This window comes from Cryptomeria japonica, chromosome 5 (genome assembly GCF_030272615.1).
Source record: "Cryptomeria japonica chromosome 5, Sugi_1.0, whole genome shotgun sequence".
Lineage (NCBI taxonomy): Eukaryota > Viridiplantae > Streptophyta > Pinopsida > Cupressales > Cupressaceae > Cryptomeria > Cryptomeria japonica.
In genome coordinates this window covers 265917000-265943295 of record NC_081409.1, presented here as the reverse complement: position 1 = coordinate 265943295, position 26296 = coordinate 265917000, and the positions used below count along the sequence as shown (strand labels likewise).

Below are 26296 nucleotides of genomic sequence, written 5' to 3'. Positions count from 1 at the left end.
ATTAGTCGTTGCTTTGTTAATATTTCTTTGTTAATTAGCATAGGGAGTATTACATAAGTCTTTCCTTAATCGGTATTCTTGAATCTGCATATGTGATCTTAATTAATTATTATTGGATAAATATTAATGTTGTATACATAAATTATTATATCCATTAATTAATTATTGTATAGTTGTGTGAATAATAATAATATATAAGGACATATTAATAATATGTTTATTATTTTATGACTTTGAATGAACAATAAGTTATAATATATATACAAACATTAAATATATATTCATATAGGGCATGAATATCATTACATTTTACTGGATAAATAATGTTTCGATTGCACTACTGATCGGTATAGGATGGGGATATGACAAAATGGTTCATTATCTTTGGATGATCTTCTAGCCTCTCAAAAACAATCTTTAGATAAATGTGAAGTTGGCCTTGAAGAAGGTGAAAGTTCAAAGACTTCAAAGGAAGGACAGCATATTCTTAATGGCAACAGCTCAAAGTTTTCTACAACAAGAATCAGAAATAATGGTTTCAAGTAGCCTTCTAGTACTGGACAAGCATTCTTAACCAGGTTTAATCATTCTTTCTTTTATGGTTATTGTTATGCTTGTAATTATTTTGGGCACAAGGCAATAAATTGTAGGTCTTTGAGAAATGATTTCAGATTTGTGAATCAGAATTCTTTCACCCCCTTGAGGAGTTACAATTATGTTTGTTACAAATGTAATAACATTGGACATAGTGCAAGATTTTGTAAGAATGACAGGGCAGATTTTCAAAAGAAGGATGTTAAGAACAATGCAAAGGAAACCAAAGTCTGGAGGAAAAAAGAGAAAGAAGCTGAAACTAAGTCTTTGATTGTACAAACAGCTCTTCTTGCACATAATGAGAGAGATATTTGGTATGTCCAACTTAACTGCGACGATATCTTTCAAGTCACTAGTGGATTTGAAAAAACAAAGTGGTACTAGCTGATATCAAAATACTTATATCTAGTTTTTTCTTGAATAGCCAAAACTACTTTTGTTAGTTCAAGTTAATTCCTCTTAGAGAAAAGAAAGAACATATTAAAGTATTTATAAAGACATAGAAATTTTAGCCTATTCACTGTGTTTTCAGAAGAATCAGTTTTCCTTGCAATCTATGGCTTTTAAATAGAGAGAATTCACTTAACTCTAAACAGTTACAGTCTAAAAGTCTCAAATCATAAATGTCGGCTTAGAAAAAAGAAAGAAAGAAATTATATTGATTTCTACATATGAAAAAAGTAGGCTAATGGTACTCAAAAAGTACATCCATTACATTAGTTAAATTCTAGGGTTAACAAGCATCATAAGCTACAAAAAATAGCTAAACATAGAGCACCAAACAAAAATAAGCATAACGAGATAGGAATATCTTAAGCAGTCAGGTTGGAAACAGGAAATCAAAGTATGAGAAAAAAAGCCCGTGAGGTGATAGTTCTCTATAAAACATGAATCCGATGAGATGAAAGCAAGAGATCAAGGTGAACAACCAGCAAAGTCGCATGTCTATAGCAGAGCATCAGACAAGAGAACCAGTAGCATGACTATTTATAGCTGTGAGAGAGCTGGAAGGGTATGATAATGCTTGTAGGCAAATGTCTAGGACTTAGGGTGTCAACATGGACAATCCTAGAAGAAGTCAGCTGTGCCTAGAGGAATCTCTCCTTATGCCCACAAAAATGAACTTTTAGTCAAAGGGAATCGATGAATTTCTGATCTCAGAGAAAGCTCTAACAGCTAAAAGAAAGCTAAAATGTATGGATAAGGAAAAAACAGAAGAAAAAACAAAGCAAAATTTTACCCTTAGAATTTCTAAGCCTGATCAGTTTTCCTTAGGAAAATGCAAGAGAATTTAACAGCCTTTGCATGAAATGTTTACTCAATATTGAGAACATCGAGAACTACACACAAAATGTGTTTCAGAACAGAAACTAGGCATATATAAAACCAATTAATATCAGAACAATGACATTATTCAGTGCTGAGCTACTGATGAAGATAACCCCATAAAATTATAGCTCAGATTTATTTGAACTGCCAATGAAAATGATACCCAAGTCCATCAACTAGATAAACAGGCCACTGGCATAAATATTCTTATATGCAAATCACATTCATAATTGCACAACTGCATACCAGGCATCCCTAGTAAATGTAGTCGAAAATGTTCTACCATACACTAGTAAATTCTACGCCGATCTCCTTGCATTACATAATTCTACCAAGGCTATAAAACATGATATTTAATGTACAATACAAGTTAGCTATTTTAATACCTGAATACTGAAAGTGAATGGAATCCAAACCAAATCTCCAAAAACCAACATGAAACCCAAATTCTCTGCAATGATGTCCCAACTACATGATCCAAACAAAGATAAAACAGTTACTGAGTGTTTGCTTTAAAGGCCAAAGGGTATTTACATCTATTCTAGCACAGGAAGTGAACCACAGAACAAGCATGTACAAAAAATAACACCAAATGAAATATCATGCAGGTAAAACTATTCACTACTCTTTATATAAAAAAAGTCAATCTTATACATAGAAGAACTTGAAATTTGTCTTTGCTAAAATTTAGGCCACTGTCCAATCCTTAATTTAATGTCTTTTCTTCAAGAAGAAAACAGTACCAAAACTTACATTCTTTTACAATTTATTGACTACCAATATCTCTGAACAATGTCATTTGATTAATGACATAGCAATTTAGGATGAAACTTTGATTTAAGATTTTATGGGCTTCTAGGACTTAATGTGCCACTGAAATTTTACTGAAAGATTTCAACTGCTTCTATACTTCCCATTTACAAACCCTTTTAGAAAAACATGTAGGTTGGCCCAGAAGTAGAACAAAAATACATGATTAGGAAGAGATATGGAAAATACCCAAAAGAGTAGCCTATCATAACTGCAAGTCAATTTATACATTGTTACTGATCCAAAGTTAAAAACTAAAAACAATCAACAAAATTTGAAACTGTTACCCAATAGTTGATTTAGATGTTTGCTAATTGTAGAGGTTTTGCTCTTCATTTTGTTTAGGTTTCAATAATTTTAATAAGCGAAGTATTTTGGGACTTACTGGTTGGTTTGCATGTCAGCAATAGTCTTACAAACTTCCTCCCAACCTTTTTCATTTGATAATCTTCTCTGCAGTTGCCATCCTTTTGGCTCATGCTTACGGAGCCTTTGTTCAATGGAAGTGATCTGCATAATCAATCTCTTTTGAATTGAATGATTCACACATTCTGAAGACTGTCAAAACATATTGTCAATATGAAGGAGAGGCAACCATTCAGGTGGGTTTGATCCTACACTATACGCATCGCCAAAAGGTTGTCAGTGTAAGCTTTACTTTATTGAGCCAGTGTCATAGGATTCCATGTCATCCTATGGCAGGCTCATTTCCCTTTAAATTATTTAAACATTCAGCTCAATGGAAATGATTTCCGCAAATACGTGTGGCAAGCTCCTACAACTCTATGAGGTTGTCAAAGCTCAATGGAAATGATTTCCGCAAATTCGTTAACTGATTCAAGGGATGTGCAGGATTGAAAAATTTGGCAGTCCCTTTCCCTCACCTACGTGGTCACAAAAGCAAAAAGTAAGACAGCATTATGCTAACACCCTGCAAAGGATCCCAATTTTGTAGAGTAAAACTTAAGTGGCACAAGGCTCTCAGTGCAGTAAACAGCTCATTTTTCTACAGTAAATCTAGTGACTTTGTTGATCAAATCCAAGCAAAAATTGAAAAAGCATATGGATAACATATCTTTGGTTGAGATCTAACAAGCTACCAAGAGGTTTAATCACTTTGGAAAGTCTATTTAGCTCAGATGATGCAAAGACGGATAAAAGAAAGTCCACAACTGACAAAAGTGATTATGTGGAAATGAAAGTGGCTCCTAGCAGAACAGTAAAAGTTTGCAACACTTGCACATTGAAAAAGAAAAAAAAAATAATCCACCTGTCTGTGAAGTATAATCATATCATTGCTTAGAATTATGAAGAAATCAACGATTATAATGAAGATGTGATCCCACAAACAATAGATGTCTCTCGTGACACACAACTAATAAGGGAGAAGCAAATGCTAGTGAATCCCAAGATCCAGCCTCTAATAAAGCAAGAACTCACAAAATTGACTGAAGCAAAAATCAAATTTCCTATCCACTACCTTCAATGGATTAGAGATTACAAACAATACCAGGCTTTGAATGTTTCTCCTTGCCAATTGAGTATCCAAGGTGTTGGGACTCAAATCTGTAGTGTCATATTTTGCTAAAGTCATAGTTATTTACAAGCTTAAGCCTCATTGTGCCCTTAGTTTATAACCGAGATCTTTGTATGAGCCTTTATTTGTGTATTCTGCCTAAGTATTATCCTTTGTATGCCCCTATGGTGTCAAAGCTTGCAAAAAACCCTAAGTGTTGGGTTTGTCAGGTCATTTCCTTAAGTTCTTGAATAGTTGTCGAAGTTTTGAACTTTTGAGGTTGTCCATCCAAGTATGTCACACTGTACATCTCCACCTTCCCCTTTGTCCTTGTTGAGTTGTCAAACTTCATCCTAATGGCATACCTTTTCCCCAGCCTTAACCTCTCGGTCTTTTTATGTAATGTCCCCTTCTATATACTGTACTAAGAATCAGAAAATTATAAAGTTAGGTTTAGAGATCATACATGGTCAACTTAGAAACATAAGATTAAATATAGTTTCCTGCATATAACAATAAAAACATATGCAAATAGATACATTCCTCTGATTAATAAACATGCAAGTTTAACATTATGATAGGAATTTCAATTTATATAAACATGATGTTTGGAAGGAGGATACTATGAGGACTGCTTTAGAGTCTCTCTACCCAAGCCAAGAGAGGTTGTTTCCTCCAACCTTCTTGCTCCACTTGGTGATCCTAACTGATCTCTTCATATATCAACCTTCTTCATGGCTTACATACCTTGTGAGTTTGGGATGAGGCTGTAACCAGGTTGCTAGACTCCTCAAGGTAAGTGCTCTCAAGGTCCTAGACGCCTCTAGGGTCATTCTAGGACAGCCAACTTACGAGTCTCTCCTAACCTCTCCATTACACCTCCATTCCCTCCCTCACAAGTAAGCACTATAATTCTGATTTAAATAGTTAATATTTTTTATCAATATGTTCTTAATGATTTGAGCATTCATGATTTATTCATAGTCTTTCATATTACTACACACATCTTGTATTTATTGTGAGAAATTACTGAAATAACATTTATTTGCCTGTGTAAGTTATCATTGATTTGTAAATTCAGTTATTAACCTGCTTATGTTATTAGTGCCAATTGTCTGAAGATTGCTTAAGTTATTTAAATTTATTACTTATGATTGTAAGGCTGTGACTGTGAATCATAACAGTACGCAGATAAGATTCTAATAAATATTCAGAATGATGTTACCATGACACAGTGTGCTGGGTATTGTTCTTCTGAAAACGTACTTACTGGCCTTGTGCGAATTCTCTTCTCCTATCTCCGTATGTCCTCCTTGATACCCAATGGCCCTTCTTAAGCTCCGCATATGCTGTGTCTCTTTGTTGGAAGGAGACGTGTTATTAGAGAGAGAGACGACTCTCTCTTATCAATGCACTTTCCAAGAGGGTTATGACCCTTCGATCCAATATAATCATTAATTACTTTTGTTAAGTCATCCGCTAAAGATATTAAGATTAATCATCCCACCAACCAACATATATAATTAAATATTACTTTTATTAATTGCATAAAAGGATAAGTGATGATTTTGACCATTATACATAGCTGACTTGAATACAAAACAAGAGAAATTAGGGTCAGGACATGACATTTTAGTTAAAAAATTGTCCAAGTTGTTCAAACCAAAGTTTTCAACTATCCCTTATTCAAGTACCTCATATGCACCTACCCCGATTCCTAACTCCCAAGTCAATTTTTCCTTAAGTACTTTATTGCAGTCAAAGTTGCAAGCTTCCTTCCACCAGAGTACCTCTTCCACGTCATCCTTAACATCTCAAAAACAATGAAATGAAGAACTTTTTAAGGGTTTAAAACTTGTAGCATGCACCCCACAACAAATAAAACTTGAAGACACAATAAACTAATCGAATAGGAGCTATTTTGATCACATACAGATGTATACAGCTATCGAATTTGTATAAAAACAAATTTTAGTTGAAGGGAAAACAACATTTTATGATATATATCTAATCTTCTGGAAAATTGTTGGGTCCTAGTTTGGTTCAGTCCAAATTTTGGTCCTCTAGAAATTCTCTCCAAATTCGTCAAGGGTCCTGAACTTGCCTTGTGGGTTCGCTAAGAAGGACCCGGGGCAAATTTTGGGGAATTTCCAGCGAATTTGAAATTCAGTGGTAGAACCCAGGACGAATTTTGGCAATTAAACACATTTTTTCAATTTTTTTGAAGTTTTTTTATTGCCTATTTGGTCAACTGGAACCTCCAACCGTAAAATAGACCACTAAAAAGGCCGAAAAGGTAAAACATGTCTCATTTGGGGATGACACACTTGACAGTGGTGTATTATGAACTCATTTGCAGCTGCATATTGTTGACGTGTCTGAAGTCGCATTGCTGCAAACTCCATACGGCCAACACAGAATAGAATAAACTTGCTGAGTATCCTATCCTCTCTTGAGATAAGGAAATCCCTAGTGCTATTTTTTGTTTGATCAAAGGGGACAACCTCAAGGTTTCGTTTGTCAGGTCTTGACTGCGAGATTGCTCAGTGGTTTGATGTGTTTTTGCTGGAAACACAAGGGGGACTTACGGTGAGATAGGCGATTGCTGGATGAGTTCCCCAAAACTTTAATGGTCTTACTTATCAAATGGTTTAAGTTGAGTTGATACTGTTTTCAACAGGACTACGGATTCTCTTGGTAAAAAAAGGGGGAAAAAAGGAAGGATAAGGAGAGAGAGATACATAAAATATAAATTTTAACTAAGATAGCAGATTTAGTAAACAGACAGACACCTCCAAATAACTAAATTAAGCATTACCAGCGATTTAAGCACAATACTTGCATCAATCTAGTGCGATCTTCAAGGGAAAATTGGATTTTCATGTTATCAAATACAACATCAGAATTTTGACATTCATTCAGTGAGCATTCAACAACCGAACTAAGCATGTGAAAGGTTCAGGTTAACCATGCAAAAGGAAAGACAATCAGCCATCCCCTAATGGTATGAACAGCGAGGATTCTATCATGTTTACTTAGAAAATGCTATATAAAAGAAAGAAGCATAACTGAAAAATTCTAAATTAATGAAGAAGGAGACCATGCACTCACAAGGAAACTTGAAACAGTCTTAACTTTGCATTAAATCCTGTAAATTTCGCGAGAGCTTCAACAACAATCCAAAAACTTCTTACAAAATGAGGGAAAACCAGTCCCTTAAATAGGCTTCAAAAATGGATGAATGGCCAAGATCTAATCTAAACAAGTGGCCCAGATTCATCCATAAAACATGGCTGCCCATACCAATAAATGGGAGGCAAATATCAACAACCGCCCCAAAGGGAGTAATAACTACCCAAAAAGGTAATTAGAACATATCCAGAAATAATCCAAAAAGGTGCATACATAAAGTTTTACATTTAGTTGACTAGGAAGTCAAACATGACCCTTTGGCCAAAAAGTGCACTTTTCAAGATTTAAAAGGAAAAAAGCACTTTCTAGGAAAGCACTTTCTCTTTTCCATTTGTAGATTCCTTTTCCAAGAACTCATCTTCACTATGCAAATATTCCTGCCAAAGATCACGACCTGCCGCACGCTCCTCACGAACATACTCCTTGAACCTGATGCATAATTGGAATAGCAGACTGAATGGAGGCATAGAAGGATGACGAATTTTATATTGCATGCCCTTGAGATATTGGTCCACGTGCTTCAAAACATCCTTCCAGCTGGAACGATTACGCTCGAAGCACAACATGTCTGACTGGAATTGACCAGCAAAACCTAGGTCCTTAACGGAATAAGTGATCCTATCCGTCCCTAGTCTTTCTTCCCAGTCTGGCCGTATCACTTTATCGAACAGGGCATTTTGCCATCCCGAGACCATTGATCGGAGGATCATTTTGCTAAGTTCTTGCATGGTGTTCAGAATTGTCTCACACACATCGTGTTCTTTATCAATGATTTCTCTTGCGTCATTCTTCATGGTGATAGTCGAGTACCATTCCTTAAGAGTGTTGATGTTATATGGATCTAGGATGGTGGGTAATTGTTGATGTGTTTTTTATGCACATGCGAACACAGAATAAAATACCGAAGTATCTTATCCTCTCTTGAACAAAGTTCCTGACTGCTGAAGATCTCACTGAAGGATCAGTCGGAGTAACTCCAAGGTTCTGTTATGTAGGATCTCTACCTGTGGATAAGCTCTTTGTGGTATGGTGTGATTTTGCTGGAATCACAATGGGACTTACGCTTGATGACCTAAACGTCTGATTTGCTGGAATCACAGGTCCTATTAACTAACTGGAAGACAAACAAATGACAAAAGATGCAGGGTTCAGGAAGTCTACTCTACTACCTAGAATGCGAGAAGATGGATGAACGACTAGGTGTAGTCCTACTGGGTTGGGTCTCACCATCAAGTTGAACAATTCAACACCAACTCAGTGCGATCTTTTGGGGGATGCTTCAAATATATTCAAATCGGACACCATCAGATACTGATCATCATTCAAGTTAATGCATGAACAATAGACGTGTAACAACTTGAGATTAAGCTCATTTTATGTCAGTTGACCACGCAGGGCGCACTTACAATTAATAAGAGGCGAGTGGTATGGATTAGACGGATTCCACACAGGTGCATTCAACGACTTCTTTCATTCAATTTAATTATCTATCATCTAAAATGAAGATTCAACAAGAGACCATGCATATTGCAACGAAATGACATATTTCACCATATCTTCAATGAAAAAGAAGTCTTTACAATTAAGGCAACAATGTCTTGTCTTCTCTTCCTAGTCTACTCTAAGTGCTATTCTATCTGCTATTCTACTACCTATTCACCGACTATCAACTATTGACCAATTATTGTCTATTAGCTAACCATTGACTAACTATTAGCCTTTACAAAATGAGGAGCTAGGGCCTATATAGCGCCCTTAATACAATTCAATGGCTAAGATCAAATTGAGATCAATAGCCGAGATTTTACAATGAAAACCCTAATTAGGGTTTGTTACAACAAACTCAATTCTAACCAATGAAATAATTGCATTATTTGGACACATGTCTTCTCTGGAATAATCGACCAATGGATAACCAGGGTAGGTACATCGAAGTTTGTGCCATTTTGATGAGCCAGGTACATTGAATCTGCACACACTGGGGTGGACCAATCCGACATGGAGGAGTGATGACTGGAACGCCACCTTGTCTGACACTTGATCGATGTTCAATTTGGTGATGCTGAGAAGCTAACTTTAGTTAACTCTTCTGAAACTGTTTGCTTCTCCAACGGACCCTTGCTTTAACCTCCTTTGTCTTTGATGTGCAGGATGGATGGTGTACCTTTCCTTCAAATGCTGGACTGGAAGAGGTCGTCCTTGTCTTGGCCTGGTCTTCTTTCATCTGCAAGACAAAATGATTAAGGACACAAAATATATTTATTCTAACATAGCATTTTATACCTTAAACCATCAACAAGAAGACATCAAAATGAAGTTTGCTCAAGGTTCTCCCCAAGGACAGGACCTATCCAAAATTTCGCTCTGGATCCTTTGGAAGGGTCAAGAGCGAAATTCCCATTTTAGCTCAAAATTCACACTTTTAAAGGTCAAACATCTTTCCAAGGCATTCCAAATAGTTTTTCTCGTCCTAGTCCAGGCCTGACTTAGCACAAAATTTAAAGAAAAGGATGGTTTTAGTGTTTTTCCCTCTGGACCCTTTGGAAGGATCAGGAGCGAAATTCAAGTTTTAAGCTTGATCCTTCATCTTCTTCACTCCAATCTATCTTGCAAGGCTAAATAACATCTTTCCATCCTCAACCACGCCCTAAGAATCAAAGTCTTGGCCTCACACAAGGGAAAAATAGTACATTTGAAGAATTTCGCTCTGGACCCTTTCGAAGGTTCAGGAGCGAAATTCATTCCTAGCTTGTCTTCCCTCACTCAATTCCATTCTTCTCACTCTCTCTCCCATTGACTCCCTCAATTGGATCTATCTTTCAACTTGACAACATTTGCTTGATCCCCGAAAGGCCTAAAAGGGAAAATTCGCTCAAAATCATGGCCAGGGACAGGACCTATCTAGGATTTCACTCTGGACCCTTTGGAAGGGTCAGGAGCGAAATCCTTGGTTTGGGCTAATTTCCATCATTTTTCAACACCAATTAACTTCAAAAGGCAAGAACATGTCTCCTCGCACCCATCCAAGCCATGAAAACCTAACGTTTGACTAGATTTGCAAGCAAAATAGGTGGTTTTAAGATTTTCGCTCTGGACCCTTTGGAAGGGTCAGGAGCGAAAATCACTTTTTGGCTCAATTCCTTCAAATTTGATAATCATTGCTAAGTCATAGTCATTCCTGAGGACCTCTCCCATCAAAACTTGGCTTGGCACAAAATTGGGAAAAAAGGTGATTTAGAGAAAATTCGCTCTGGACCCTTTGGAAGGGTCAGGAGCGAATTTCCTAATTTAGGCTTATTCCTCCATCATTTCAAGTTGCATTCACCTCAAAAGGCTAGAAAACACTTCTCCTCTCACGTCCAACCCAAGTTTGACTTGATTTTGCAAGGGAAAATAGGTGTTTGAAGAATTTTCGCCCTGGACCCTTTGGAAGGGTCAGAAGCGATTTTCAAGTTTTGGCTCAATTCCTTCAAACTTGATAATTATTGACCATTCAAGGACATGCCTAAAGACACCTCTAATCTTGAGCCACACTAGACTTGGCATAAATTTGAGGGAAAAGATAGGTTTTGAGAAAATTCGCTCTGGACCCTTCGGAAGGGTCAGGAGCGAAAATCTCATTCTTGACCAAAAATCATCATTCTTTCAACTTGAAACGTCATTGCAAGGTAAAATCTCATCTCTCTTCGCCCTAGGAACAAGGTTTTAAGCTCAAGGAAGGTAAAAAATATAGGTTTGTAAGGAATTTCGCCCTGGAGCCTTTGGAAGGGTCAGGAGCGAAATTTCCTTCCCTGGCTAAAACACTCATTCCTCAACTTTTTCAAACGTCCTTAAGGATTTCAAACTTTGGAGGGCAAATTTTGCTTGTATTTGCAAATGAAGAACCCAACCTGCACATTTGTTCTCCCAAACCCATTTCTTATGGTATTTCTCCACTAAATCCGTCCTATATTCATGCAAAATCATTAAAAATCAATGTTTATTGCCTCGTTTTTCACCAAAAATGGATTGGGCAAACATGTTTTGCATTTTAAAGGCCGTTTTAGAGACGTTTTTGGAAGACGTCTTTACTGTTTATTGCCACGTTTTGGAGCACGAAATTCGCCACATTGCAAACACGTCTTGCATTCTCCCTTCATTGATGAGTGTTTGTAGTCAAATCTACTTCTCTTCATGTCGGTTTTGGAGGAGGTTGAATCAAAATCCATTTTTGGCTGCCCAGGGTTTTCTGCATGTCTATTTATGGAGCATTTCCGTTCTTCCCAAGCTCATTTGTTTTGGTCTAGGGCATTTGACCAAGCAAGAATTCGAGTTTCTAAGTGATCTTCCAAAATGGATAATTTCTTTGAATGCAATTTGTAAATTTGCATGATTTTCCCCTCTTTCAGATTTTTCCCATTCATTTGATTTCAGGTTTTACAAAGCTAATTACAAGTTGAAGTTTTTCCCTCTTTCCAAAGTTGTCAGGTTGAAAATGTGTCTTTCCTTGTCACATAAACTTTGCCATTACCGGTTGGTATCATTCTTTCCATTTCCCCTTCATGTCAAAATCCCATTTCATCCATTCATTTCACACCTTCATTCATTTTTCCCATTTAAAGTCTAATTGCAGTCAACCTTCCAGAACCCGTAATTCGTCCAAAATGCACTCAAAAAACACTTTTAAATGAGTTTTAAAGGTTCAGATACAAGTGCAAACTTGTAGTTACCCATTACACATATGAAGTTACATGTTTGTTCTCCACAATTGCAATTTAAGGCTCTTGTTTTTCCACACATGTAATGCGATTTTTAAAACCCGAAATTCCCTTGTGAGCCCATTTTTGCATCAATTTATCCCTTCCTATGTCAGTCCTGTTTGCACACACAACCTACTAAATCAATAAATTAAGGCATGGGCCTTATTTTGCAAGCAGATTTCAAGATTGGAGGATGATACAAAGAAGAGATACAACAACAATTCATGGATGCAAATTATCGATTATTTTCAAGACAAAGATGGTCATGACATGAAAAGAGGAAGGCAACCCTTTCCCTCCTGAATGAATGGTACTACCCCAAGCAAGAAAATAAGATTGAAGTTCGTTGGCGAAAGACATAAAGACTATCAAGGGTGCAAGTTCGTGTTTCGATTCGAGATGTCTTCACTAGTCCAGAATACTTCAAGTTCTAACATCTTGTAGCAGCATGAAGATCGTCACAAACAAAGGATGATGTAGTTAGAGTCGTGTCTTCAGACACAGAGAGTAATTTCAATTATGCATTTGTAATCTTGTTTTGACATGTTACATGTAAAACAACTTTGTAATTGCAAGTTAACTCATCACTTGCACTTTTGTAATTATATGTAAAACTACTACAAGTTGAGTTCAATTAGGACTATAGTTGGAATAAGTCATGGTGGTTGAGAGAATTTCTCAAGTTAGTTACGATCCTCCCACCTTTTTCTCAAGGCTCCTCTCCTATAAATACTTGAGGGGGTCTATTGTAATTTTTATCTTTTGGCAATGCAACAAAATTTTGTGAGTTTGTATGTGCACTCTAAGTCTTTGAGCTTAGATGTAAATCAAATTGCTTTCAATAAAAGAGGCAAGTTGTGTTGAGACTTTGTGCCAGTTCAAGTTGTTATGTGACGACATTTTCTGGAGTTGATTGTGAGTTTAGTTCTATTGTTCAAGACGGATTTAAATTCAATCTTGCAGACTTTGAGCTGCTAATTATATTTAGAGTTATATGTTTGGTTTTCAGATTTGGTCTTGTAGACTTTGAGCTATTTATCATATTTGAAGCTAGTGTGGAAAGCTCAAGTGGGAAGATAGCTTGTAGACTTTGTGCTACTTCTATTTTTAAGACTTGTGCATGTAAGGTAAAGTGCATCATGTAGTTAGACTTTGACCTGCTACATACTGTGCTTAGTTAGCAAAAAATCATCTAAAAAAGGGTTGATAGGAGAATAGATAGTTGAAGACTTTGAGCTTTCTTTTTGTTTTCGCGTCCCAGGGAAGTGACGGAGGTCTTTGTGCTTTCATGGAAACTTTGCTTCCCTTTATGTTCCAAAAATCCTACAAAAAAGTCTCATTTTTGTATTTGCTGTTATTTATTTCCAATTGCTATTACTTTTCTGTGAAGAGAAAAAAGTATAGTTTTTCTTGGAAGAAGAAGAAAGACTATTGTCCCACCCATATTAGATTAGTTTAGTTTGTAGATAGGCAGAGCTTTCCCTAAATTAGGAGAGTATCATACTCACACACTGTGGTTGAAACCACAATTTTGCACATCCCCCAGGTGTAAAAAATTTTCAACCAACAATCTCCCCCTATGTCTTTGCAAAAAACTTCTACTTAGAAACATCCCGTAGCTTGCAGGAATGTCAGCCACTAGAATGGTGAACTTCAATCTCTTTTTAGAGAACAAAGCTAAAGCGGCTTGAGCATCTTTAATCTGGCCTAAGATAGGTACCTCGGAAGAGTCCATGGAGTAGCATTTTCCATGAGAACAGATTGTTAGACCAAGGGCTTTGGCTACTTGAGTAGGCATAACATTGTCAGAAGCTCCTAAGTATATCACCCAATTGCTCAATCTATACCCATTTATATATAGAGATTCGAAGAAAGGCTCTGCTTTTTCAGAGGGACCTTTGAGATTAGAAGTCGAGTGAGAGTTTGAGCAATTTTGTATCTCAACGGTGTTGGCGCCTTCATCAAACACTTGGGCGTTTAAAGGAGAGGATAAGGGTTCTTCATTAATAAACCTGACAAGCCTATCCAATTCAACAGAGTTGAGTTTAAGATATTCAGCTTTGGACATCTAGATTTTAGTATTTTCAAATGATTCTACAATATCAAAAGTTGTTCAGGGATTTCATTGCAACAAGAGTTGGAAGATACCTAGGTAGGGTAGTTTTGATTGCTTCTAACTTTTTCTCTTCACTGTTCCAAGTAACACTCATTGATAGGACGAATTTTGGACTAGTTGAGGTGTCACTACTCTGTCCTTTGGAGTCCTTTTCCTTTGATTGTATTGTCCTTTGGTAAATACAACACAATTGGAACCATCTACTTGGGTATATCTTCCCACTTTACAAAACCAAACTCATTCAAAGAAATTCACAGCGACATCAACACTCTGTGAGTGCTTTTCCTCTACTTGATATTCATATTGTTGCTCATTTGTCGAGACCATTTGCATAAACCTTGTCATTTCAAGACAAGATGAGCCATCATGATCCATTGTCAAATGAAAATTACATGCCATGTGGTTTCCCTTGTTTGCTAAGGTAGGAGCTTCTATGGTTAAATTTTGTGTGGATCCACTTAGAGACAATCGCTTAGGGAAACTCCCTTGCTGATCATAACCTTTCCTTGATATCTCTCGGTACAATGGTTGATAGGAACCTTCAGGTATCTATCTTTTCAAAGTGATGATATCGTTTACCAATCTCTAAATCATTGGATCTGTAGAACTGGTTGCTTGAGGTTTACCGGTTTGTAATTCCTTTTTCCATCTCCCAAATGTTATCAGATCATCTTCTACTAATATAGCCAAAGCTTGCGCTGCTACTAAATCGGCCACACCTTCTCTTTTGATAGGAAAACTATCATCCGAAGGAAGTGCATTAATGAAAAAACACTTTTGAAGAGGATCCCCAGGTCTTAGGTTATTTGGGATTCGATTAGCTACCTTATGAAACTTTGCCACAAAATCACGCATTGGCTCATGCACTTCTTTCTTCATCGAAGACAATTGAGTGATTAGAGTGTGCTTATTCTCAGCAAACTTAAATCTATCTTCAAACTTAATTCTCCAAGTATCAATTGTTGCATTGAGTAGATGATAAAACCATTCAACTACATCATCAGTGAGAGATTCCACAAATAATCTAACGGCAACGTCTTTATGTTGGATCCCCAAAATTGAGCATGCTGCAAAGAAAGCATCAATATGTTCTTCAAGAGTAACATTTCCATCCCCACTGAATTTGGGTATTATTTTTCCTAAGCCTCTAGGTAAATCAGGTAAATGTGCCCCCAAATTAACAAGTCCGATCGCAACTCCCCAACGAAAGCACACAACGAAACATCTCAATAGATACTTAAAAGCAACATAGGCATAATGAATTCTATTTGAACAAGTAAACATTGAGTTTTGGATTAGCAATCACAAATATTTGATGAATGGTTGTTTCAGCATAATGCAAATGTGATAATTATAATTGATTGATGAAACTACATTCAAAAAGGCATTTATTTATATTGTTTACAAACTTGTATGAAAATAATGAGATTAATTTTACTTGATTACTAACGTTTGCATGAAATGCAAGCTTTATTAAAAATTCTTTTGTCCACATATTTTAATGAGACTACCAATTCAACAAATCATTAAAATATTACAATTATCCATCAAAACGTCATGTCTCTCACATGATCAGATAGACAGTATAACAATAGTGAACTCCAAGTTAAAAATAGAGAGATGATAAATATTGTGTAAACTTTGATAAAAATTGCAACCTTTGGATATGCACTCCTTTTTCCAAACGGTAACGAACTAATTTATTGCAAGCTAAAAATAGATCCTGCAAGGTGACTTTAGATGATTTATGGTGAATCCTCTACTTCAATGAAGTCTGTCAAAAACCTTTCGACGAAGATCTAAAACTGTACTTTAACAGTTTCACTATTGATGAAATTTGGCAAACCTTTGAGATTTTTAAAAGCTTGATTATTTGTTGAACACCTATTGTGCGTTGCACATGCTCCCTGTCGTCGACAGGGTCCCCTTTCCTTTTTTGGGCCTTTCCGTCTTCGCCCTATTGAGTTCTGCGCAGAGTGTCTCGCGTCCTTTTGAGCGAGCCCGTAATCAGTCCGTAAGATGATGATGTTGAACGGAGGAGCCTGTGAATCCATGAGGTCAGTTGAGCCCTCGGGCACGATTTCCAGGAGATTGTCTAAACTTGTAAAATCGCCTTAGATAGGCGTGGGATGATAGGGACTGGCGAAATCCGCCAAGTAAAGGATAAAGCGTTTGAAGGTCGCATGAGGACCCAAAGATGCCAATTTTCACATAAGGATATAAGAGAGATAAGAGGGTGCTAAGGTGTAAATTTTCAAAAAACATCCTCCGTAACCTGAAGTTCGCACTAAAAGGGAGAGAGTACATGATGTTTTAGAAGTAAGGCAGGATTTGTGAGAATGGCGATTTTCGCCAGCTGAAAGGTAAAAGGGGGCGAAAGTCTTAAAGTGCCCCAAAGTGCCAAAATTGACAAAACTCACCCAAGTGTCGAAACTCGCACTTTTTAGTGAAAACGCACTAAAAGGGTCCGAAGTTTTCAAAATGACCAAAAGGTTTGAAATTGGCAAAGTGACTGAAAAGTCCGAAGTTTGCAAAATGACCAAAAGGTCCAAAATTGGCAAAATGACCAAAAGGTCCGAAATTGGCAAAAAGACCAAAAAGTCCGAAATTGGCAAAGTGACTGAAAAGTCCGAAGTTTGCAAAGTGACCAAAAGGTCCGAAATTTTCAAAAGCACTCAAAAGTCCGCAATTTGCAAAACTCCTAAAAACGCCGAAATTGGCAAAGTGACTAAAAAGTCCGAAGTTTGCAAAGAAGGTAAAATCGCCGAAGTTGGCAAAGTGCCTAAAAACGCCGAAGTTGGCAAAACACTCTAAAATGCCAAAAATCGCCTTATGAGAGATGAATGCGAAAAGTTAAAAGTTTCAAACTCCTCCCAACCGCCAAAAATCGCAATTTGGAGGAAAGGCGCGTGGAAAGTAAAGTTTGAAAGTTGGCAAAACCCCTTGTAATGCCGAAATTGGCAAAGACCCACCATTCTCCGAAATTCGCATAATAAGGGATGAACGCGAAAAGTTCGAAGTTTGCGAACTGCCTCCCAAACCCGAAGTTAGGGTAGAGTGCGTGAAAGTAAAACTCACAAAAAAGCAATCACATTGCCAAAGTTCGCCTACCGGAGGAAATAGGGATTTTCATTAATTTACAAACTCCTCCCAATCGCCGAAAATCGCGATTTAGGAGGAACAGGCGAAAAGGTAAAGTTCGAAGATAGAGGAAAAACCCCCTATTTGCCAGGGTTCGCGTTATGAGACATATTGCGCAGTGAGTGTTTCCCGCGGACTCCATTTTCCATCGATGAAACTTCGCATAGGGTTGAAACTGTGATTTCTAGAAGGCTACAAACTTGCAAAGACGTCTCATTCTCCGAAATTCGTCATTTAAAGGTATTACCGTGATTCTTCTTTAAAGTATCAAAGTCAAAAGGTTTTCATACCTTGTAGGGAGCAATAAAACACCAAAGTTCGCCGCGATTTCTAAAAAACTCTCCAAACTCGTTTTCAAGCGCCTTCAACCCGTAACAATCGCGGAGAAGTGTAGAAGGTTAAGTAATTTGTTAAAAAATCGCTGAAGTAAATCGCCAAAATCAACAAGGTAATAAAATTGCTAAGTCTGAGTGTAAAACTGCAAGTTCTTTTCAAACCAAAGGCACGAAATTTTTGAATTGGAAGTTAACCATTAAAATTCAAATCACAGACTCCCACATCTGAAATTTGGAATTCATTCTTGCAAGGCGAGTTATGCGAATTCACGCCATTCATTTTCGCCCGGTAAGTGTGCTTCACCTCTCTTGAAATCATTCGAAATATTTGCAAAATCATATAGGTGCGTGCGGAAAATGAATTAAAATGATTAAGTCTTAAAAACCGCATCTTTTCGCATTTATAAGGCGCCATGAAAAGCAATTAAAATCAGAATGTACTCCTAAGAATCAGCTAGAAAATGCATTTTCAGACTTAGGAAAATTTCTTAAGCTTTGTCCATTTTGAAAATTGATCCTAAAGTGCCTAAGTATAAATCCGCAATCAAAAAGCTTCATAAATATTCATGTTTAAATCAATCAAGCTTTTAGCTACAGATGTCATGTTGTTCTTTCAATTCGGTTTTTGAATTGATCCTTGTATGCTGGCATATCCTTTATCTAACCCGCTTTACTTCCTTTATATCGCCTTGTAATCCGCGTCCGACTATGCAGGATAAATGCCTAAATCGACGATAGAATCATCAAAGACGCCTGCTACAACCGAGACATCGCGAGCATCCAAATCAGATATCCCTCGTAGAGTCGAAAGGATGAAGTATCAGTATCAAAGAGGGGGACTGAGGGAGTCAAAAGTTCAGAGTGTCTGGGATAGTGTCGGTGATACTGACCTGGGCCATATTGATATCCAAGATTTTAGAAACCGAGTCTTCTCCCCTAATGCGTATGGCAAGCCTAGGCAGATGATGGAAAGTGGCATCGCCCAAGCAGCAGGATTTCCCCCAACAGTGCAAAACTATGAGTTAGTAGTAGAGGCTGCCCGACATTACCAGCCAGGTTCCAAATTGGTGCTCCTCGAGGACATGGTCCTCGCTAACTTCACTCCTAAAGCCATTGACGACACATTTGATATTCCCTTCCCAAACAACCCCACAGCCACGACTATAGATGAAGCACAGGGGGCGTATGATATGAATACCGCCAGATGCAGAACACTGATGAATGAAGAGTGGTACAAGGAGAGAAGACCTCCAAGCGTCAGGATTGGGAAAAAGACCCCTAGAAGAGACTTTCACAACGAGCATGGGGACATGGTCACATTGCTTAGCAGGATTATGGGACTTCCTATTTGGGAATTTATGCCTATTTGGGAATTTGCCTTATAAGTGAAAAAGTCAAAAATAAAACTTGCTATTTGGCTCAAAAAACCCGATTTTGGCCTAGTGAGTGAAAAAGTGAATTTTAGAACTTGTCATTTGTTCTAAAAAACCCGATTTTCATTCCCTTATGCATTTCGAACTTGTTCTTCTCTCCAAAAAACCCGATTTTCAGTTGGAAGTGAATTTGTTGACGTTTTCAATCGATTTTTGTGGAGATCTTCAAGGAAGGAGAGGCGTTTTGGTTTCTACCGTATTCTTGTGCATTTGGAACCACTTGTCATGCCATTTGGGGGTTGTATTGACTGGTTTTTCGCCCTAAATCAGCAATCACGTTTTTCTTTAATGCCACATTTTGGTTGATCAAACCTCCAACAAGCTGCAATCTCCTAAATCGATTTGACCTCTCTCACCTAGGCGTGGAGTTTGGGAGGAGTTACGAGCTATTTAATGATGCCATTGAAGATGCTTTTGGTGGCCACGTGTTTCCTTTGGCTGCGTTTTGCAAGAATTTAACACCATTTCTTCTTCTCCTCCTTAGGCGTTTTGCTATAACTCTCTTAGGTATGCTCTCTCATTGGCATTTTGGCCCTTCAAATTTGGGATTGCTGCCACGTTTTTCAGTTTGGACCATTTTCGCAAAAACATGATATGGGTTTGGCATTACGGATTGCTTCTATTTATTGCTTTTTCTTCTTCTTTCCAAAGATTGTTGCATATTTGGAGAAGCTTTTTCAGTTTCAAGAAAGGTATGTTCTCTTTCCTTTCTTTCCTTCATTTTGTTATTTTCTTGCTTTCTTAGTTTTCTTTCTTAGTTGCATTTTTGGAAATATGTGTCGTTCTTCCCCCAAAAATCGGTTTTTGTGAGAGAAATCATCCCCTTGGTATGCAATTTTCGAATTGCATTGTTCTTCCCAAAATTCCCTCTTTACTTGTATTCGGGATTTTTAATCCCGATTACAAGTTCGCTGGAAATTCTTATTCTTCCCCTACGGTTAAGGAATTTAATCATTTTTTGTTATAATTCTAAGTTGAAAAGTGTGAAATACCTCTCCCTTTTAAATTCGGGTTTTAAAAACCGGATTATATGTTGAAGAGTTCTTCCCATTTTCATGAAAATGACTTTCCCGGATTTTCCCATTTCTATCCATTCATATTTACCAAATCCGTACTTTCCATCTCCGTCATTTTTCGCAAGTCAAAATCTCATTTTCCATCCATTTCTCCACTTGCAATTTTACAAGTGTACTTGCATTCGGGTTTTAAAACCCCGATTGCATGTATGTTCATTCCAACTTGTATACTTGCGAAAATTTCCCCAAGATCCGAAATTGGTCAAAGTCAAGATTTTCTCATGTATTTCCCCTCTTCCTCTCACAAAATCTTGAAATTCAAGAAACGAAGTTTTTCCCATTTGGAGAAGTAAGAATGATATTTGCAGCTGACTATGATGTTGCCTTAACTCTTTTAAGTCTTCATCACAGTATTTCAGGTTCACAATCAATGTCAGATTTGCCGGCATCTCCAACTCCAAAGAAGATGAAATACAAATATGACAAATATCAGAACGAGGTTGCACCTTCCCAGGTTTCTTCTCCTTTGGATCGCATCAGAGACACGGAAATAGGGCACGTTGATATGTCAGAATTCGTCAAAACGGTAGAAGATCCACAGGATAATAACTTGCAGCGGCTGTTGGACAACCATATTCACCATGCATCATCTTTTCCGGTGGCTGCCCTAGAGCCTGAATTTGTTCTTGCCTGCGCCCATCATTTTGACAAAGAGTCAAGAGTCATCAAAAATGATGATGGCGAGGCTATAATTCGTCTCAATGCAAATGCAATCGAGAAAGTCTTCAGAATACCTCCTGCACTTGTTTATATGGAAATCTCCAAAGAAAGTGCAGCGGAGTATTATGTGAAGAGGGAAAATAATTGCAAGCGACACATCAATAGATGGATCCAAGAGCCACGAGCCTCCTTCTCAAGGTGGGCGAAGTTGTACCGCTGCAATTTCAAATGGGAGATTGGAGACACAAATAACCCTCCTCAACAGGATGATGGGCCTTGAGCATTCCAATGTCTTTGAGCCATGGATGTACCAGTTTATCATGTTCATACGGCAGTCTCATCACATTTCATGGGGAGATCAGCGATGCCTTGTGCGAACAACATGCAGCAGTTCCTACCGCCATGACCTTCTTCATCAATTCATATTTGGTATACTTAGCAGCATCACTTAGACACTTTCCAAGTCTTTCTACCAAGGGTGATCACTTACTTATACTAGTTTGGGAATATTATGACCAGTTGCCATTGAGACCCAGCAAACTGCATTTCAGAAGAGTCCAAGATGCATTCTTCGGATATTTCATGTGTCAGTTTGACAGAAATCTCAGGAACAAGAGAGTATCAGATGAGGCATGGGATAAGGTGTGCGAGTATGGATGTTTGTTTCTGCAGTTTCCCACCTTCACCTATATGAGGATCGGATGCTATGATGGTCAGCCATATATGCTTCCCAGATACCCAACTGATAAGATCATTCTTATGGAGTTGGGAAGACAGATCATGGCTGTTCACACTTTTCAGTCTGCTAGGCACAAGGTTGGAATGGGGATCTCTACCACAAACCCATTGAAAATTGGCCGGTATTCCCGTGTCACATCTGTGAAGGCTAAGGCCATGGAGACTGAATTGCAGGAAATTAAGCTCAAAAGGTTTAAACCTAGAGTCGATTTTGATTATAGGGGTATGAAGGAGAAGATGAAGAAATCTTTTGTGCATGTACATCACATTGAAGACATCTGGGTAGATCTCTGCATGGAAGCCGAAGTTCTGAAGATGGATTACTGCAGGCTCACTGTTGAGCAAATTGTTGATTTGAACTTGGTGGATATACCACAAGGGATGATTGATGATGGGCACATACTTGATCCTGAATACATTTCACGGAGGGTTGAGGAAGCTCCACTTCCTTTGATCCAATGGTCGCACAAAGAGTGCATATCCATCCTTGAAAAATTTCAGCCTATCTTGGCCAACACCAACGCATGGCTGAAAACTAATGCAGTTAGACTTATTAAAATCGAGGTTGGTAAAGAAGATGATTCTACGGGGCCTCTTGGACGGAAGTCTGAGATTCAGGTTGACAACAAGAAGGGTGCTTCATCTTCGGGCACAAGGATCAAGTTGCGAGACAGTCGTGCAGTAGTGCTTCCTCCTGAGGAGAGGACAGTTCGTGGGAAGGAAAAATCATGATTCCATGTTCAGGTAATTGATCTGGATAACCCAGATGAGGGGCAGCAATCTGATGATGCTCCCAAATCTCCAATTTCAGATTCGCCTCATGAGATCATTCCACCAGTTTCCATTGAGACGCCTCTTTCTCGTCCTGATTTGCTTGTGGATGAATCTCCTCAGAATGCAATTCCCATTTCAGCATACGAGCCATCTCTTGATCATCAACAAGAGAGTGTGTTGAAAGTTCCTGAGAATATTCGTAATTGCATCCAGTTATCAGAAACTGATACTTCCACTTCTAGTTTTGAAGAATTCATGAGGCAATCTTCATGCCCATTGGTAACTGAGCAAACCGTGGTCGCTGTCTAGACAAATATTCCTCCCAGGATGACCACAGTGATTCAAACAGAAACTGCTTCTCCTTTGCCTACGGTTGCTACTGGAAGGGAGTTGATGACTTTGCCTCCATGGCTTAGTTCTTTTACCCCAAAAAGGAAGAAGCAAGAAATCTCACCTGATGCCTTTGATTATCAGCAACTCAAACAGTCCAGATCCAAAGTTGCTAAGAAGGCCAAGACTATCTCCAGAGTAACTGTTGACAGCAACAAGATGAAGGTAGCTGAAGTTGTTGAACCTATTGCAGATAAGCCACTTGAAGAAATGTCAACGGCCGATTATAAGGTTACAAGAATAGAGTTCTCCATAGGTTCTTCTGGTTCCCAAGAGTCAATTCGTGGAGTGGAAAGGGCTGCTCAGAAGGTACAAGCACTGGATTCCTGGGTTGATCATCTTCATGATCTATGTGCACAAATAATGAAAGACATTTTTCAGATGATGTCTAAGTTAGAGACCATTGAGGAGAAACTGGATCAGACTTCTAATACTTTCAAAAAGAATCTGGAAAGTGTTGAAGAAAGCTTGACAATCTGGTGTACCATGCCCCAACAACAGCTGAGTGTTCTAAAGGAGCATGTCATCATCTCTTCCAGGATCATGTACTTGGAATTTGAAGAACTCCTGGAAAACAAGGCCCTTGTTCTTAAATCCCTCATTGAGGAGATCAGTGATGCAAAGAGATTTCGAGGCGAAGTTTACCAAGATATTGTCTCACATTGTGAAAGGGCCTCTTGTAACATATTAAGTCAGGATGGGGAGCTGATTCCAGAAGAAGAAGTTCTTGCTGATTTACAAATGAGGATTCATAATGAATGGAGGAGCGAACAATTCTCGGCCGCTTCAATTCAGACATTGATGAAACACCAAGTCTTTCAGCATGAAATCCAGTCTATCCTGAATAAAAACAATTCTGCACTCCTTCGGTGTCATGACACTATTGTGAAGACTATGGTTCTTGCCAAGAACACCCATGAACCAAATCCCGAGGAACTACAAACGAGCATCCAGAAATTTCAAGGATTTGTATCTTCACAAAATGCAACTTAAGTGTTTTTCAACACTTAGTTGAATTTTCCCTCTTTTGAAATCTTTAGTTGTGTTTTGGTTTTGACAAGTTACATGTAAAAGTATTTTTTGTAAAAAGCAAGTTACACATTACTTGCACTTTTGTAATTACATGTAAGGCAACTACAAGTTGTGTCTGATTAGGATTGTAGTTGAAATAAGTCTTAGTTAGTTGGAATAACTCTAAGTTAGTTATTGAAGTCTCAGTTAGTTATTGAATGAGTCTTGGTGGTTGAGAGAATCTCTCAAGTTAGTTATGATCCTCCCACCTTTTTCTCAAGGCTCCTCTTCTATAAATACTTGAGGGGTCTTTTGTAATCTTTATCTTTTGGGAAAGCAAGCGAAAACTCTGCCAAATTTACAGCAAGAAGTCTTTGAGCTTATCTATGTGAATTGAAGGTTTTCAAGAATAATAAAGAACGATCACTCAAGTTTTGAGTTTTTGAGCTACATGTTTGAGTTTGAATCTTTTTATTTCTTCTATGCAAAGTATTTCTAAAGGAGCTTAGTCCAATCTGATTTGTTAAGTCTTTGAGCTGCAAGTAGAGAAGATTAATTAAAATAGGAAAATCTCTAGAAGGAGCAGCAAGTCTTTGAGCTTTCATCTATTCTTGACGAAAAATTACTGTTTGATAAGAAATAGCGGCAAGTCTTTGAGCTTGCATTAGTTCTTGTCTTTGTGTTGAAAGAATAGATTATTTCAGTCTTTGAGCTGTTATCTTTTATTCGTTGTAAATTTTAGTATAGCAAGGGGTAGATAGGACTTCCAATAGTCAAGTCTTTGAGCTTGATATTGCTGTCCCGTCCCGAAGGAAGTGACGGGAGTCTTTGAGCTTTCAGGAAACTTCATTTCCTTTCTCTCATTTCACTTAAAAGTGGTTACGGTTATTTATATTCAATCGCTATTCTTTTCTGTGAAGAGAAAAGGATACTGTCTTTCTTGAAAAAAGAAGAAAGATTGTTGTCCCATCCTATTTTATTTCCAAAGTTGTAGTTAGATAGGGGGAGCCTTCCCTTAATTAGGAGAGTTTTTACTCATTTGCTGTGGTTGAAACCACAATTTTGTATATTTCCCCAAGTGTACAAAATTTTCAACCAACACATCCCAAGCGGAGGAATCCTTTGCAGAGCTAGCCTCCTATGGCCTACAAGAGCATTTTCCAAGGAAATGCTTCGATCACGACAATCTAGCAAAGAGGGCCTATGGCAGGCAATACAGAGCAAAAGAATCAGTTGAAGATTATTGGAAGAACTGCTCTGATGACTATGAAGTCCGAAGACGCGAATATTCAAGGCTGAGTGTGCAGCAAATGCGACTCTTTGAATACCGTCGGGTCCCAGATCAACTCACAGATTCAGGAAATTGCCTGCAAGTCCGAGAATTTGAGGCAGTAAGGCACCTTTTACCAAGAGTTGATTGGTTGCAAAACCCGATCACTGATTTTGAGGCGGTTATGGCAGCCCCAGGAAGATATACTGACCAATGGTTGCACCAGCAGATTGAGCGACTAATACATGAGGGAGTCCAGTTCACTTACCACTTGATGGGTAACCTTGATTCCCAGTCCTCCGAAGATGAGGGAACTTCCAGTGCACCTAAGGAAAAGATTGAAAAGCCTAAGAAAAGGAAGAAGGCTAAGGCCAGCAGAGGAACTCAGACATCCAAAAGGACAAGAAGGGAAAAGATCCCTATTAGGAGACCAAAGGTCACTTCATCATCAAAGGACCCTAGTTCGTCCGATGATGTTGTACAACTAGATTATATACCTGCTCGGCCTTCCCAAAGTGATATTGACGCATTCGGAGCTGACAATCCACCCGCACCCGACATGCTGGAACTCGAGCTAAGAGCCATTGAATCAGCCAAACCAGATAACCAAATAGAGTAAGGAGAGATTCCATCCACTCAAGGGATCGAAGTGCATGAACCCACCCAACAGAGCCGCCATGAATTGCTGCTCCATAATACTACCAAGGATGACTCCACTGTTGAAGGAGAGCAAAAGACAGATGATACCCGCAGGCCTAAAAAGACTGAAGAACAACCATCACACGAAGGCACCAGACAATTGTTCAGTGAAGTGGGAGAAAACTCAACTACAAGCAAAGAACTTGACACCTCCTCTACTCCTCCTATAACGGAACAGGTACAAATTTGTGAAGAGACGGTTGCAAACATCAAAGAGCAGAGTGCAAATTTGACCATAGCATCAGCCCAGACTGTACCTCAAGAATGGTTAATTGCCCGAGCTCAACGCAAAGCCACCACCAAGCCACCCATCGATTTGAAGGACATCTTCTCACGCATAGACCAAGCTAAAGCCAAGGGGAAGAAAAAGCCCAAGGCATATTCCAGAATAACCAAGGATGAGCAAAGGAACCGTACTCTTCACATCGCCACCCCACCTGTAGACAAGCCAGCAGATCAGATTACACTGGCAG

General features: G+C 38.3%; 1 protein-coding gene across 2 annotated transcripts in view; it reads right to left on the bottom strand.

Moving 5' to 3' along the window:
- The window catches only part of LOC131035230 (delta(14)-sterol reductase), a 197726-nt gene that overhangs the window by 65201 nt on the left and 106229 nt on the right, over positions 1-26296 (bottom strand). For both annotated transcript variants that reach the window (XM_057966893.2, XM_057966892.2), the window contains one exon: positions 2310-2391. In XM_057966893.2, the coding sequence (XP_057822876.1) occupies positions 2310-2391 (82 nt within the window). The remainder of the gene's footprint in view (positions 1-2309; positions 2392-26296) is intronic.